The 16178-nt window shown below is 51.3% G+C and overlaps 1 protein-coding gene across 1 annotated transcript in view; it reads left to right on the top strand.

Moving 5' to 3' along the window:
* Positions 1 to 14305: 14305 nt before the first annotated feature.
* Positions 14306 to 16178, top strand: part of TGFBI (transforming growth factor beta induced) — a 28243-nt gene continuing 26370 nt past the window's right edge. The window contains exon 1 of the mRNA XM_037016458.2: positions 14306 to 14479. Within this exon, the coding sequence (XP_036872353.2) occupies positions 14346 to 14479 (134 nt within the window). The 5' untranslated portion in view covers positions 14306 to 14345. The remainder of the gene's footprint in view (positions 14480 to 16178) is intronic.

Consider the following 16178-nt stretch of genomic DNA (forward strand, 5'->3'; position numbering starts at 1 on the left):
TGGCTTCACTGGTCGGAGGTGTGGCCCCAGGCATCAGGACTTGTGAAAAGCTTCCCAGGTTAGTGATTATTCTAAGATGCTGCCAAGAACCACTGGTCTGTAGTAGATCTGATTCTGTGAGGTGAAGCCTGTTGGAGAAAGCTTGAGGCAAAGCCAGGGATCCTGTTCCATGAACCACTCTTTGAGCAGCAGGGGTCTGCAGGATGTGGCCATGCCACATCAGCAGGGCACTTGCCAGCAGTTCAACATTGCTGGGGAGGAAAAAGTGAGGAAACCTTTGACCTCTTTCAGCTGGTGTGCTCTGGGATACTGGGCCCCTGCTGGGAGCATCCTCATTCACAAGTGATTGCTGACCTTCAGTGACAAATGGGGACAGTAAACTGAAGTAGGCATACGCTGGGGCCCCAGGAAGGCCTTCTGGGAGTGTGCGAGCGTGCATAATTCTTATTAGAATCACTTTGTCAGCTTCCACGCAGGTACGCAGGTCTGCCGGAAAGCCCTCCTCCTCGGCGCTGACTCCCCTGCCCCACCTCCCCTCCCCAAGCTCCTCTCTCACACTGCACAAAAGCGAGGCTTTCCTCTCATTGGGCGTACCGTGGGGCCTTGTGCCAGGACGCAGAAGTCTCTGGGATCCCCAACAAAAGGCAGCTGGAAAATGCAGGCTCCTGAGATCTAAGCAGGAAGTGAGGAAAGAGCTACACCTGGTTCCTCAAGCCACACAGCCTCTTCAGTCTCTGCTAGAAATTGGAGTCCTTGACAGATGGTTGTCAGGAGGACAGGTAGGAGTATGTTATTTGAGTTAAAAAGTTAAGTCACACTTCCTGACCAAAAGTAAGGCTGCTTTGGCTAATGTTGACAATGAGGACTTGCTATGCAATTAGATCATATAATAATAATAGCAAACACATAGCTGTATGGTCCAGTCCCTATTCTAAACACTTTACATGATTAATGCATTTAATCCTCCCAACCGCCCCATAAATAGGTGTTATTATTATTCCCAATTTATGGAGAGCATTGATATATATGAGAGTAAGTAACTTGCCCACATGGCTGGTAAGGGGTGGAGTTGATATGTAGCAGACATTTTCTATAAATTGCATGAACTAAATCCATAGTTCCAGTAATTTGACAAAAATATAATGCATATATTCAAAATATAGTACTCTGGCATCTTTGGCAGTTATTTAAGGATATGATAAGAAAATTTTTAAATATCAGCCTTAAAATTTGGCTCAGAGATGATGTGGTCTTGGCCCAACCCTACCGTTTCTGAAGTTCAGTCCCTCATCTGTAAAAACAGGGGCAACCATGTCTACTCCGCAGGGTTGTTGAAAGCATAAATGAGAGGTCTGGCCTTCAGGCAGCTCTGGATGAATGGCAGAAGTTGCTAACATGGTTGGCATCTGGAAAACCACCTTGGTATGCGGCAGGAGCTCCTTGAGTATGAGTACCTTCCCCCTTACTAATGTTTTATTCCCCTGGAAGCCCAGACATCCCATGGGGGAGGTAGCATGGTGCAGCTAGGTTCTAGGCCTCCTATTGTCTGACCTTTTCAGACTTCCTCAAAGACCTCACGAAGCACCTCCTCCAACATGCCTCCCCTGACCTCACAATGACCTTTCTCTTCATCACTTGACGCTCATGCTAGGTACTCCATAAATAAGTTCATCAATCAATGAATGAATGCCAGGAATACGGCAGTGAATGAAGCAGGCATTTCCCCTACCCTCTCCAAAATTGTCTACATGTCACTAGACAATGACAACACTGACAAATGCCACAGTAGGAGAAAAGGGCCAGCACAAGTCCAGAAATAAGGGCATCAAGGAAGGGAAGGCCTCCTGGAGAAAGGGTTGTTCTAAACTAAAATCAGACGGGCAAGTGGAAGCCAGACAGCGGGAGCAGTGTGTTCACAGGCCTTGAGGTAAGAGAACATGCCGAGTTCTATGAACAGAAAAGGCCTTGGTAGACTTGGCCATAGAGATGAAGTTTTCCTAATCTTAAACTTGATTTTTTGCCTTTAGTTGGCCCTCCCTAATGATGATGTCGTTCCTGAAAATATGAAGAATCTTCTACATCTATTGTGTTTACCCTCACATTTGCTTAACCGTGCAATACCCACAGCTGACACTTTAATAAATGCTGACTGGGTGTCGAATTTACAAGAACAGGAGGCCTTCTAGAGCTCTCTGGGGCTCATCTTGTACATCCCTGGGTCAGGGCAGCACTGCATGGAACTGTCTAGCCAGGAACAGGGCTAACAGAACCAGATCTACTGAATCCCCAGGAAGCCGTGCTGTGAAATATCTTTTCATGCATTGTTCCAAAATCAGGATTATGTAGGAGCACTTCACCTGCAAGAGTTGTGCACACCCAGTGGCCTGGGGGGCAGGGGCTCTGGGCCTATGGGATGGATGAAATCTGTGGCTTGTCAAGACCTGCTTTTCCCATCCAAGACCAGAGAAGGGTACAGAGTCCACAGCTGGGATGAAAGGGCAGGATTGTCCATTTACACTCTGGTCATAGCTCTGGCAGGTCAGATCCTGTTACTGGTAGACCGACTTAAATTTTCTTGCTGCCCCAAAGTGATCCCGACCAGCCACATCCTCTGCCTCTCTCCCTCACTCCCTTCAGGGCTTTCTGTTCAAGTCCACAAAATTAACTCCTGCAAATAACTCAGGGGAACAAGCTCTGGTCACTGACAAATCAAAACCAACTCAGATCAGATGCATCCTCTGAAGCATGAAAACAGAGATTTTCTGTGATCCTTCTGAGCATTCCCAGCTGCAGAATCTTCCTGGAAATCCACAGATCTGTTTTTCTAGAGCAGATTGTTCTAGAAAGCAATGAAATTCATTCTTATGGTTGGTTTCCAGGTGGCCAGTGACTCCACCACACAGGCACACCTATTCCCTATCTGCTAGAGAAGGGCACAATTAATTCAAACTAATTTATGTGTTTTCAGTTTTAAAAGTTCTGAGTTGATTCCCTGGGGCATGGATGAGCAGGTTGGCTGGCAAATAAATATCAGCAGAAGAAGGATACTTTCCCAAGTCAGTAGAGGACTGAAGCAAAATGTGAGAAGCCTGGGCTCCATTGGCCTGTTCTCAAGGCCTTGGGCCACTTGCAGCCTGACTGGTACACTGGCCAAGGGCTGAGGTCCAAATTGAAGTTCCCCACACATGGAGACAGGCGATTTGCATCATGTCACAACTGCCATTTTCTAAGAGTGCCTCTTTTTGCTGCTGAAAGCAAGCCTGACCATCCTTTGTGAATCCTCTGATATGCATGTTTTCCAGGATGTCTTCCTGGCAAATCTGATCTGGCCCCTGCTTGTGTTTCATGACTGTGGGCCCCATCGGAGATTGTAATACCCTGAGGTCGAACTGTCTCTCATCTCTCCTCTAAGGACCTATAGAGAATTCATCTCGTCCATGACAAGGTCAGGGTCCTGGGCTGAGGACTACACGTGTAACACTTCCTGAGTAATGGGATGTTTGACCCCAAATCCAGCCCCCATTTTTCTCCATTGCTTAGGACTACTGTTATAAGTATACAATTTTCCAGAACCTCCTCTCTACAGAAGAACACAAGAACCTCTCTGTGCAAGCACTGAGAGGTTCTTGTGTTCTTCTGTAATCAACTCCATGGCCTATGCCAGCTAAATGTTCAGCAGGAGCCATGCTTCCTGCTGAGTGAGTCCTCTGAAATGAAAACACAAGCACGCCATTCTGCTGGGACCGGTAGCCGCCTGCTGTTAGCTGGGGAGGAAGGACTTTAATTAGTTCTTGTCACCCAGCTGGCACTGTGCCAACCCCCACATCTGGAAGCAGTTATGGAGAAAGAAGAGCCATGAAAGCTTGGGCCTCACAGCCCTGCCATCTTCCTTTCTGCTGCTCTATTTATGAATTTGCTGGTTTGGAGTGATCAGCTCAGGCCCCCACTGTAAGTTATAGAACCGGAGTTAACTAAAGAGGCCGTGACTGTCAAATACTCTACAGAAACAGGCCGCGGTCTTATTTGCAGGGTCCTGGATGAACCTGGTATCTAGATAAACATGTTTTGAGCTTGTATATTGTCTTGGATTTTAATCACCCAGCTAAGCTTTGTGCTCCTCCCCAACTTAGCCAAACTCTGCCACAGCCGTCGTAAGGGCTCTATAGGATTTACACTTACTGGATTTGGACACACAGAGCATGCTATTTGCACGTCGCACAGATACACACAGAGATGTACACTTGTTGCGCCCCCTTGCCTTCTTTAAAATGTAAGCAACTAGAAAGTTTGGAAGGAACTTAAACTGCACTTACATGACACCAGCCACTGGTTGTTGATGGTGCCCTGGACATGAACTGGAGTCCACAAGCCCCAGGGGCCCACCCACTCTGGTGCTTACTGGTTTTGGAGTTTGGGAAGTGCCCGCATAGAAACTGTGGGTCTGTGTTTGAGTAGGGCAAAAAAAAAAATCAAGCCTTAGGTTATTTCGTAGATTTCTATACCACAGAAAAAAAGGGGGAGAGAAAGGAATAAAGTTCTACCTATACTCTTCAATAGAATCATCAAGGTGGCATTTTCCTTGGCTATTAAGAACGGACGTGCAGAAAAGCAGTTCTTGAGAAAGCCTGAACAAGAGCCAGACACCCAGACCAGCAGTGCGCCTCTGGCACCAGCCCTGCCCCTGACTTCTGGTTTGATGAGCTGCAGTCTGCCTTGCTGACTTGGCTTCCCCTTCCACCAGGTGATGAGTCACCTCTTCTGGGAAGCATCCCGAGCCCCTGTTGCTCCTCCCCACCCTGTGGTTGGGTACTTCCCCTTGGAGTTCCTTTAGCAGAGAGCCAGATAAAAGGCACTTGTTTCATTGTATATATGCCTGGCTCTCCCACCAGACTGAGCGTCTCATGGCCAGAGAATGACTGACTCATTTCTAGAACTGCAGCAGACAGACCTCGGGCTTGCACCATGAGTTGGAATGAGTGTTTGTGGAATCAGTCCAGAATCACTTTCCGGAGCAAGCTCTTTGGCCATACATTGTCAGTAGCATTTTTTTTTTAATGACGTAGAGCAAGGACTAACTTAAACTCTAGTTCAAATGTGACTTCAGAAATGTGCTAAATAATCACCGTAGGCAAATCTTTTTAATGGACACCAGGGATCATTTTATTCTTCTGCTGCCCTGGGATTTTGTTGCCTTAAATGTTGATAAGGTGACCGTGCTATTAGTTTAAAGAATTCTCAGGTGGTGACAATTGATATTTGATCAGTAATTAAAAAGGGAATAAAAGAAAAGTAGTTTGGGTTTATTTTTTTTAATGTGCATTGCCAAAGTGTTGTCACATCCGGGGTTGTGCCAAGTCCCAAGAACTTACCTTTCACTTCTTATTTTACGTGCGCTTATTAGTACTTTCAGAGAAACAATGACCGCTTAGTGTATATTGGTCCATCCCAAGGTGAAATGCATTAGGAAAGAAAATGACCCATCTCGCCAACCGAAGAAGGCTGCAGAGGGTTGTAGGAAAGCAGGGCAGAATGGCGAGAATGTGCCAGCTCCTGCTGCAGTATATGTAAGAATCCCACCTGAGCTGAGACCATAAATTAGCACCTGGAACCTGGAAGATACTGATGGTAAACGGGGGCACCGCCAGGGAATGTTCACTTTGGGAGGGCCCAGGCCATAGGTTATCCAGTCAGTGTCTGCTCAGACCCTGGGGAGAAGACCTCCATGGATTCAGGAAAGCAATTCTCTTCAGACCCATACTAGCTGAGTAGCATTTTCATTTGTCTCACTCAAATTCTAGAGACTTCATCAGAGGAGGACCCTGCAACTGGATGGTTTGGAGGAGGCAGCAAGTCTGAGCTGCAGGAGCAGCAGGTGCCCTTGGCTGGTCATCCGTCCCCGGTGCCTGGGAAGCGCTGGTTCACAGACTGGCCGGCAGTAAACACAGCGCGTGCTTTTGTAGGCTGCGAGTGGCCACGGTGAGGTCGTTGAGGATGGCTGAATAATTCTAGTTGACCCACTCAAAGAACACTGGTTTTGTGGTAAAAACAGCGGTTCCAGGAGCTCAGTTCCCATCGGTCCAGGGCAAGAGGGGAGTGGCCAGGCTCCTGCCGGATACTTTCCTCACCAGGGCTGCTCATTCACCAGAGTGGCTGCTGGGGGCTTGTGGGGATTTGCTCAGTGAAAATCTGTGTAAGGAAGAGAAGGATCCAGAGCTTTGAAAAAATGAGCAGCTACACTACCTGCGGAGGGGCATCGTGCAGTGGCCTATGTAAGGCAGGTGCTGGGAACTGGGCTATTCAAATGCTGGCTTTTCTGCTTCCTAGCTTTGTCACCCCTGTGGAAAGTTCCTTCACCTCTCCTGGCACCTTCCTCATCTGTAAAGAGGAAAAATAATACCCAACTCCTAGGATCATATTAAGGAAGAAATGACTTGACACAGGGCAAGCACTTAGAGCAGTGCCCGCTGTTGGTGAGCTGTGATCATTCTTTAATCGGCTAGTGTTCGTGTGCACACACGCAGGGATCTGCTTTCCTCTTCTGACTGCCTTCCTGTACCATCGAGCTCATGGCCTTTCCTGGACATCATCTGGGGGAACCTTGAAAGCTAATCCCTGCTTTTTCTGGCTCCAGAAGCAGCAATCCAAGCCCCTTTATGTGCCCAGGTGAAACATTAGGAGCCCCCCAACCCCCCACCGCTCTCATGGAAGACTGAGGAAGCAAATGCTGGGGAGGGGAGGCATGTTGCCGCCAGTGGATGCTGCCAGTGCACCCTTGGGCCCGGGCCTCTGGATGGGCCCAGAGCCTGACCGCTGGGTGACAGGGAGTGGAGGGCGCAGACAAATCGGGCTGTGCATCCTGGAGCTCTCCCGTGGGGGTCAGTGCTGTCCTTTCCTTCCAGGGTAAAGGTGCTGATCTAGAGAAGGAGCATGTTCTACAACGTGAACACCAGCAGGCAAAATGCTGTGCTCTCATCTCGTGAACTCTCTGTTCTGCACGTATCTCCTTCTATACCATGGATTCCGATGCCCAGGGTTCTTCTGGGTGAGGCAGGGTGGTGTCAGGATCAGAGCATTTCATAGACTCTTTGAACATGGCTCTCAGAATGGCTGTGCAGAGCTCCCTGTCACGGTGGTTGCAGCCTCTTCCCCTTTCTGCTCTTTGTTGCTGGCCCAGAACTGCAGCTGAGGAAGTGGAGGCTTTCTTTGCACCTGGCATGAAGGGACAGTCAGAGAATCAGGATGTGATGTTGGGAGCACCCAGACCCGCAGAGGCTGCCTCCTTCCCATTAGGTCTGAGCAGGGGGGTGGAGAAGAGACCCAGGACCAGTGTTCCTAACGCCCTTCAGTCCCTGCCTGACCCAAAGGACCACCTAAGTCAGTCTGGTCCGAGGTGTGCTGTGGAGCAGCCACCAAAGGCAGTGCCAGGCTCTGTCTACTCCAGACCAACCCACTGGGGTAGGTGTGAATTGCACCAGAGGAATTTAGGCTAGACTTTGCAGACACAGACGGCCGGTCAATTAATGAATCCAAAAATATTAACTGGGCTCAGTGCTGAGTTAATATGAGGCTATAAAAGCAGCACATGTGTAAACACGTGGGCTGACTGTGATGACAGACCCAAGGGCTAAAAGCTAACTTAGACACGGAAAAGGAAAGCCTGCATAAAGAGCCAAGGCTATGGAAGGGAGACCAGCTGAAAAAACAGCAGCCCAGAAAGGCTAAGGGATTTGCCTGAGGGCACACAGCTGCTCAGTAGCAAAGGTGGCCTTGAGGAGAGCGTGTTACACTTGTAAGTGGAGTCAGAGAGGAGTCCAGGGCTCTGCACAGGGTTAGCGGAAGTGGGGCTGTGTGGGCTGCAGGCAGGGACATTGGAGGAGGCAATGCCCTGCAGGAGTCAGGGCAGATGCCCGGACGTAGGAGAACGCAGGCCAAATGGATCAAAAGGACGAATTCTATAGAGGACTTGGAGGTCAATCACAATAGGACACAATAATCCAAAGTACCTTCTGGTATGGGGATTATGGATGGATCATTTTTATCCTCTTATCTAGCGTTTTCTGTGTTTTCCAAGCTTTGTTTAATGTGCATGCATCCCTTTTGTAAACGGGGAAAAAAAGAAGATAGTCCATTAAAATGAAAGAAAACAGGCAAAGAAGTCTGGATTTTCTCTCATAAACAATAGACGCCATGGGAGTGTCCTGCGAGAGCTGTGCTTTGGTAGAGGTGGTATTTGGAGAAGACGAAACAGGCAGTATTGGGGAAGATGGATGGCTGAGGGTGGGGGTAGGGGTGGGACCTGATATCAGGAGCCTGGCTGGGGGCAGTGGGGAGCCAGGGTATTTGAGGGGTAAATGGGGGCGTAGAGATATCTAGGAGAAAGAAAACTTGTAGGGTCGTGGTGACTGTGTGTGGGCAGCCAGGAAGGGAAGAGAGGCAAAACTGGCTGCAAGCTTTCCAACCTCGGGCGGTGCCATTGGCTGGAAGACAGAAATGAAGCAGGGCTGGACAAAGGAGCCGCTGTAGAGCCGGACTTCGGAATGCATTGCCGCTGGGTGTGGTCTATCTCTCTGAGGCTTCTGCCCTCCGTGCAAGAAAACTAGGGGAGCAGAGGAAAGGCGTGGGTAAGCTCTGCCTCTCCAGCCAGCAATTGCCCAGGAAGTTCGCTGCTGTGGCATCACTCCTCGAAAGTATTTGAGGTCAGGCAATTGAAGCAACCTCAGAAGTGCCTCTGGATCCTTCTCTTTTAAGATATTTTATCTGAGCCAAATCAATGCAACTCTCTTGTGAAAAATCAATTTCCCCGGAAAATACAGTTGGGTTCTAACCAACAAGTAGCATTTGGCAAGCCCTGATTAAGAAAGCCAGTGTTTGGAGAAGTTGAGAAAACAGCAAGTCATTTAGGAAAGTAAACACTGGGGACCTTATGCCATTTTAGGGCCATGATGGCTGTTCGTCTCCATCAGTTATGGAGACTGAAGCTACAGGTTTAAGTTCTTGGTGTTACAAACCTGTGGACATCAGGCCCTCTTTGTAGGCTTTGGGAGGGGAGAAGAATTGAAAGTGACCTGGACTGAATACAATTTCCTTCTCCTGTTCAATCTGTGGACCTAGAGAAAAAACCACTTACCAGTTATCGAGGCATTAGACCGTCATTCACACGGTGAGCTGGGCCTCCGAGCCAGCCGAGGTTTCCAATGTGGTCTCTCATTGGAGTAAATTTTCAGGTTTATTTCTTTTTTGTCAATGGCCATATTTGTTTAAATTGAATCCTAGCTCAGGATCCAATACCAAAGGATAGAACTCTGCTGAGCTTTAGCTATTTCACATAAATAGCTTTTAAAACTGACACGCACGCAAATGACATGTGATCTTGTTACAATGCACAGTCAGATTCGGTCTGCATGTGCGTTGGGCAGGAGCGCGTGTATCTGAGACTCCGCATCACTAGGCAGCCCCAGGTCGGAGCTGGTGCTGCCGTTGCAGATCACTTTTTAGGTGGCAAAGTTATGGAATATCCTTGAAAGACCAAATCCAAATTCCCTAAATAGCGCCACAATCACCGCTTCATTTTAGTAAACAGGGATGTTTCTTGCACTTGTTTTTTGGGTGAATGGATAATTGCTTTGTGTCAAGTGCTGTGTATTGTACAAAGAATGGAATCAGATATGATTCATGTGCTCTTTTAAACTGTACATCTTACACCAAAACCCACCCTTCTTTCTCCCTAGCAAGTCTTAGGGAACGAAACTTTAAAAGCTAATGTACTACCTGGCGGCCGGTTAGGAAGGCCAAGTGTCCTGTGGAAATTACTTTGGCCATATTATGTATCTTCACTGGTGTCCAAACATCACCGGGAACTTGGAGGAGGATGGAAAAAGGGAGGCATGAAGTCGGGCAGGCTGCAAAGGCCAGCGCCCCCACCGACAGACCCAGAATCCGTTTCTTTCATAGTTTCCTTTGTGGGGAACTAACTTACTGGAGCTACTAATTCATCCTGATGTTTAAGGCCTGTTGTCAAGCGCGACAGGGTTATTTTCAAAATTGTTTTTAACGATCTTGTTTGAGCCACAGAATATGAAAATAGTCATTTTTACAAAGTGCCTGAAAAAGTCTAGTAATCATTGTTCCAAACAAGCATCTCTTTCTCTTCAGTTTGTCTAACCTGGAAAGAAAATGAAAATCCTTCCCAAACACAGTCTTTTAGTGAGCTGTGCCAGGCTGGCTGGCTCCTGGTCAACAGGGGACGGAGCACCCCTGCTCCTTCCCCAAGCGGCCTCTTATGTGCAGAGCCAGAAAAGCCCCAAAGCAGCGATCTGTGTGGAAGAACATGTTTACATTCACAGGGTTCTGCGTTTTATGGCTTTGGAGAAGGGGCAGGGGTGGGGCATGGAGGTGAAATTTTTTTTACATCTCAACAGTAAATGAAGTATTTCTGTAATCTCTTTTCTGAGTTTATGGAAACATCCATCACGAGTGTTAGGTTTAGAGATGAGGGAGGTTTTAGAGTGAGATTACCATAAATCTAGCTGGAAGGAGAACTGGGCTGGGAGGGCAGGGCTCCCAGTGATATCTTACCCACAAGTGGTGTCTTCCCTAAAACTGTGATGCTGCCACTGCTCCGGCCCCAGGGGAAATTTCAAGCCGAGCTTGATTGAAACTCTTTGAGTGCCTCCCAATGTCTTTTGCCAAAGGTGATGTTGAAACAGCCGTGTTTTCTTGCAATCAATTAAATGATCATTTTCAGATGATTACTTCCATAGTTGCTAAACTATTACATCTTCCCAGTGGCCTCTTATATGGAGCAACTGCTGGGAAGACATAAACAACTTATATTTCTTGGCCACTTTACTTGAACTATACTATGTAATCTACCCTAGAGTCCTGTAAGGTAGGTTTTAGTATCACCTCTATGGTGATTAGTAGCAGCAGAGGTTCAAAGGAGTTGATCTGTGTGCTCAAGGCCACACAGCTTATAAGCAGTAGAATTAGAATTTGAACTCAGGCCCTGTCTCCAAAGCCTGCACTCACAGCTTTGCTATACTAGTGTCATTGCTCAGGCATGGCTGGCAATCTACCTGGTGGATCCTGACTGGGGGTCCCAACCTACAAACCTTATCCATCAAGCAAAATTGCCAGAAGCTGCTCCTCCCCTCTCAGGACATAACCTTCCCAGAAGCTTCCTATCATTTCTCACCCTTCCCTTCTGGTCATGACCCCCTTGATTTTATAAAGGATTTATTTTAGAACAGCTCAGACTCAGATGTGTACTCAGACTTCAGCCTGGGCCAATGCAGGTTTCCCAGCTCGTGATCTTAGCAGCCATCCATATTGACTCACTGAGTAGGGCCGTTGCCAAAGGCCTCTCTCTTTGCATGAGCACTGGCTAAGCAGAAAGTTAGCAGATAGGATTTTTCGATGTGGAAATCATCAAAATAGTTATTCCTGTCCTGTTGTCTGGATTTCCTCCCAGAAGCTCCAGAAAAAAAAAAGAAGAAGAAAGAAAATGATAGAAACACCACAGTGAGGAAAAGAACTAAATAAAATGGCACTAAATCCCAAGCCTAGAACCTCCTCTCTCAGAAAGTTGTTCTCAGGAAAGTCCACTTATTTTAGACTGAACCATGTGCTTCACAGTCCTCACCAGTGAACAGGCTGAGCCCTGTCTGGTTAGAGAGGGCAAAGGGCCCTCAGTACTGGGACTGGCCCCCACAGCAGATAGGCGAGTGCATGTCCCACCCCTCCCTTCTGGGGAGACGGGGAGGGGAAATGGCAGGGAAAGCATCACGGAAAGGCGCCTGGTCAGACCACCCCAGAACATCCCTTAGTCTTCAATGCAGAAGATCCAGGTGGGGTTAGAATGTTCCAGGAGGCTCTCTGAGCCCTGTGGTCTCTGGTTTCCTGAGCACCAGCCACAGGCTGGGAACCACTCAGTGACGGATGCAGCTGGACCTCTGCCCCACCTGGCAGTAACTGTGGCTCTCTGAAGTCCCCCTCTCCACCGGCCTCCCCTCAGGGTTCCTTCTCTGCCTGCCCCTCACCCTCTCAGATGGGGGTTCTCCAGGAATCTGGCCACTCCCTCTTGTCCTCTTCCCCTTGTCCTTCCTCTTCTTTTCCAACACATGCCGCCGAGCGAGCTCACCCAGCCCCTGACTTCGGCCCCTGCCTGCTAGGGCGGTGACGCAGCTCCGCACCCCAGTCCTCACACCTGCCCTGAACTCCAGACCGTGAAGGCGGCTTCCTCCTGGGCAGCCCCACCTGGAAGTTGGTGGCTTGTCAGGCATGAAGGGAGCACACCCGAATCATACCCCGCACCCCGCAGGCCCCCCAGGGTGCACCCTCACTGGTGTGCCTGTCAAGCACCCAGTCATCCTGGCTACAAGCCTTGATTACCCCTGACTGCTCCCTTCCCGTCCATGCCCAGGGGCTTTTCAAGTCCAGTCAGCGCTGGCTGACAGCTCCTGAAACCTGCCCGCCCCTCCACTCCCTCTGCCTTCCCCCAGGTCAGGCCCCCAGCAGCTTTTACTCCCTCCATCCTGTCCCTTCCCCAGCCCCCAACTGCTCTACTCCACGCCTCTCTCCACCCCTCACTCTGCTCATCCCTGGCCAGGTGGCATGACATCCTCCTTCCCATCAGCATTCTAACATGTCCGAGCTGCTCTCGACTCTGTGCTCCCTGTCTTCCGCCCTGACTCTCCCCTTCCCTTTGCAGACAAGCTTCTTGAAAGATCATATACCTGCTACCTTCATGTCCCCCCTGCAGAAGCTTTCCATCAAAACCCCAGGGTCTGGCTGCAGCCCTCCCGCTCGCCACAGCCAAGTCCTCCGTGGCTCCCTGTCTGCAGCACAGCACGTGATCTTCAGATCTTCCTTCCCGTTTCCTGCTCCCCTGTCCAGACCTTCACCTCCTTTGTGACTGCTCTCTGCCCTGCCTCCTCACCGTCACTGTCACCACCTGCCCCTTGCTGCACATGCCCTCCCCAGACCATTCACCTACTCGCACAGCTTCACCTTCCAGCAGGCCTAAGGGGACTCCCATGCCTCAGCCTCTGTCTCAGATCTCTCGCTCAAGCTCCAGATGCTTGTATCCATGTGTCCCAAATCACTGCCCACTCCTGCAAACCTGCAGCTCCTCCATGTCCCACATTCTACAGGTGGTACCACCATCCAGCGAAGTCATCCCCAGTGCCTCCTTTCCCCACCCTCGCGTACAGCCTCTAAGTTCTGCTGAGTCTGGTACCACCTGTACACCCCTGGAGTCTGCCCATCTCTGCTACCATCCATCCAGCTCTCCCCTGACCCTTCCTGGTCACCTGACCATCCTGTCTCCAGCCTTGCCTGCTTTTATCGTACCTGATCCTCTCATGGCCTGTTCCCGACACTGCTCACATCACTTGCCTGCCTCTCCATCACCTGCAGGGCTCAGCGTGGGTCTGAGCGTTCCCTCCATGGACTCCCCGAATGCACTCCTCAATGTGTCTGCTAACTCTTTCTCTGCAGGCCTAACAGCAGGCGTCACCTCTGCCAGCTCCAGGTGACCCCTCCAGCTTCTAGGGCCGCAGCTGGCCCCTCGGTAGCACATTGCTGGCTGGCCTACGGATCTCTCCATGTGAGCTTTTTCAGAAAGCTCATCCACCTTTGTCTCCCCGTGGGCTAGGAGGGCCAGGTAACTGGTAGATTGATAGGTGCCTGGGCGAATACTTACCTCCCTCCCATGTGACTATTTGTTTACTTGCTCTGAGCTCCTGAGGGCAAAATCTTGTCTTTTTCATCTCTTTGCAGCATCTACCTGGCCACAGTGCTGCAGAGACGGTTAGTGAAAGAGAAAACGGGTGTGTCCAAGATGATGAGCCCCACCCTCACAGGTTTCCGCGAGTTGCTTGGAATCTAACAAAATCTGTCACACGTTTGTTTTTTCTTTGGCTTCTGTCGGTCATAAGATTTCCTCCTTTATCCATCTTTCAGCTGGCAAGGGGGCAGGGGGTGCTTCCGGAATGCAGAGGCAGGGGTGAAGGCAAAGTGTGGTGGGGACGAGCATGTCTCCCTCCGGCCCCCAGAGTGGGGTGCAGCCGCCGCGAGCGAGGGGACTGCGGGCTCAGGGCCCTGAGGGCGTCGAGCTCGGGGCGAGGCGGGAGGGGAGCCTGGCACCGCCACCCCTCACCCCCGGCCGGCCTCGCCGTGCTCCCCGAGGGCCGCCGGGGGGAGGCGGCCGGGCGGGAGACGGGCGCGGGGCGCCGGGCAGCCCGCCCCCGGCGCCTTCGGCGTCCCCGCCCCTCGGGCCGCTCCCTCCCGCGCGCTTACTTAGCCGGCCGGCGGCGGAGGCGCCCTCACTCCCCGCCGGCCTCTCCATGGCGCTCCTCGTGCGGCTACTGCCCCTCGCCCTGGCGCTGGCCCTGGGCCCCGCCGCCGCCCCCGCGGGCCCCGCCAGGTCGCCCTACCAGCTGGTGCTGCAGCACAGCCGGCTCCGCGGTCGGCAGCACGGGTAAGCCGGCCGCGCGGGGGGCACGGGGCACAAAGCCTGCAGGGAAAGCAGGCCGCGGGGGGCGCTTTGAGGGCCCGTCCTGCACGTGCGGAGGAGAGGGACGTGGGGGACCCGGAGGGAAAGCTCTGCAGGGGGACGGGGAGAGTTCACCGGTGACCGCGGACTCAGGCCAAGAGCAGAGGGGATCCCGCCTCGCAGCTTCTCCTCCCAGCAGATGAGAGGAAGGGGGAGTTGGCAGCTTTGCCCAGAATCACCTGGGAAGGTGACCAGGGCAGGCAGGAAGCCCACCCAGCAGGGCACATATTCCAGTCCAGCCGGGCCTCCAGATGTGACACTGGGGCCACACGAACTGGCAGCATCGCGGGCCCCCAGGCTGCTGTTCACCTGGCCGGGCGCTGCGCCCGCCACCTGGCACCAGACAGTCTTTCTGGGCACAGCAAAGGCAGTGTGGCATCTTCTCCCCTGTCGGATGAAGAACTGGAGAGTCCACTGGGCCTCACACATCGTACAGATGGGGAAACCGAGTCCCGAGAGGACACACCGCTTTCCCACAGTCCTGCAGTATGCACTGGAGCCAGGATTGGAATTTCTTTTAAAACAAAGCTTGAGTTTGTAAATTTGGGACATTGATGTTCCTTTGAGACACTGAAGATGTTCCCTTTAAGATGCAGACCCAGGCAGGGGGTCTGACCTTGTCAAGACCCTGGCACAGACGAACTAGGCCATCCGATCTGCTTCATAGCCAAACTTTGCTGCAGCTTCCAGCCCACCTGGCTGCACCGACCCCTCTCTCACAGCTGGGTAAATGGTATGTGCATAGAGTTGTGTAGCAGCCCAAAGGCTCTGGGTCTCAGGCGGAGCCCGAATGTCACGGGATCTGGCATTCGCACACAGATGGTGCCCAGGCTGCCCGGGAGTGGGCAGGTTTGCACTCAGGTCAAACCTCCCAGTCAGAGGTGATGATAGAGTCAACTTCGTAGGATCCTGCCAAGTCAGCTCCCCACCCCTTGGAGTGCTCTGGGCTGGTGCAGGCTGCCCCCTCATAGGAAGGGATTGTCCTTGTTCCCTCTGCCTGTGACCTCAAGGGCTTACTGGCCTTCCAGGTGCCTGAGGCTGCAGGGAGTGAGTCTGGTCTCACTACAAAGTGAAATCAAGCCAGGTCATGCCCGGCCTCAGAGCCCTCCTGCCAGGAGGCAGCACCTGGGGGTGTCCTAGGGTTGTTAGGGAAGCAGGAGAATCACCTCTGACAGCCTGTGTGCAGGAAAGGATGAGGGGGCAACCAGAAAGATGGGGAGGCATGAGGCAGACAAGCCGGAAGTTAGCACCTTGTGGTTTCATTGCCTCTGCCCAGCTCACCTGTGTCCCTCTGTCTTTCTTGCCAATGAAGCATATTATGTTTGTGTGCCTCAATCTGTGTTCCTTCCGTATCTTGGCCACCAAGTCAGGAGGAGACCCCTGTAGCATGCCCTGCTGCAGTGTCCCCCAGAATGGTGTCCCTGTGTGCACCCCAGTGACGCTTTCCCAAGAGTGTTGAGGAGGGTCCACCAAGAGCCGTCTCTGCAGCAAACCTCCTTCCCTCAGGAGCTCAGAGGAGACTCCACGGAAACAGGAGTGTTGTTAAGAATGCAGAAGCTCTTTATTATGCATTTCAGATAATAGATCAACTTCCTCTCCACCATTCCTCCCAGACCCCCACAGG

This window comes from Manis javanica, chromosome 14, assembly GCF_040802235.1.
Source record: "Manis javanica isolate MJ-LG chromosome 14, MJ_LKY, whole genome shotgun sequence".
NCBI classification, from domain to species: Eukaryota; Metazoa; Chordata; class Mammalia; order Pholidota; family Manidae; genus Manis; species Manis javanica.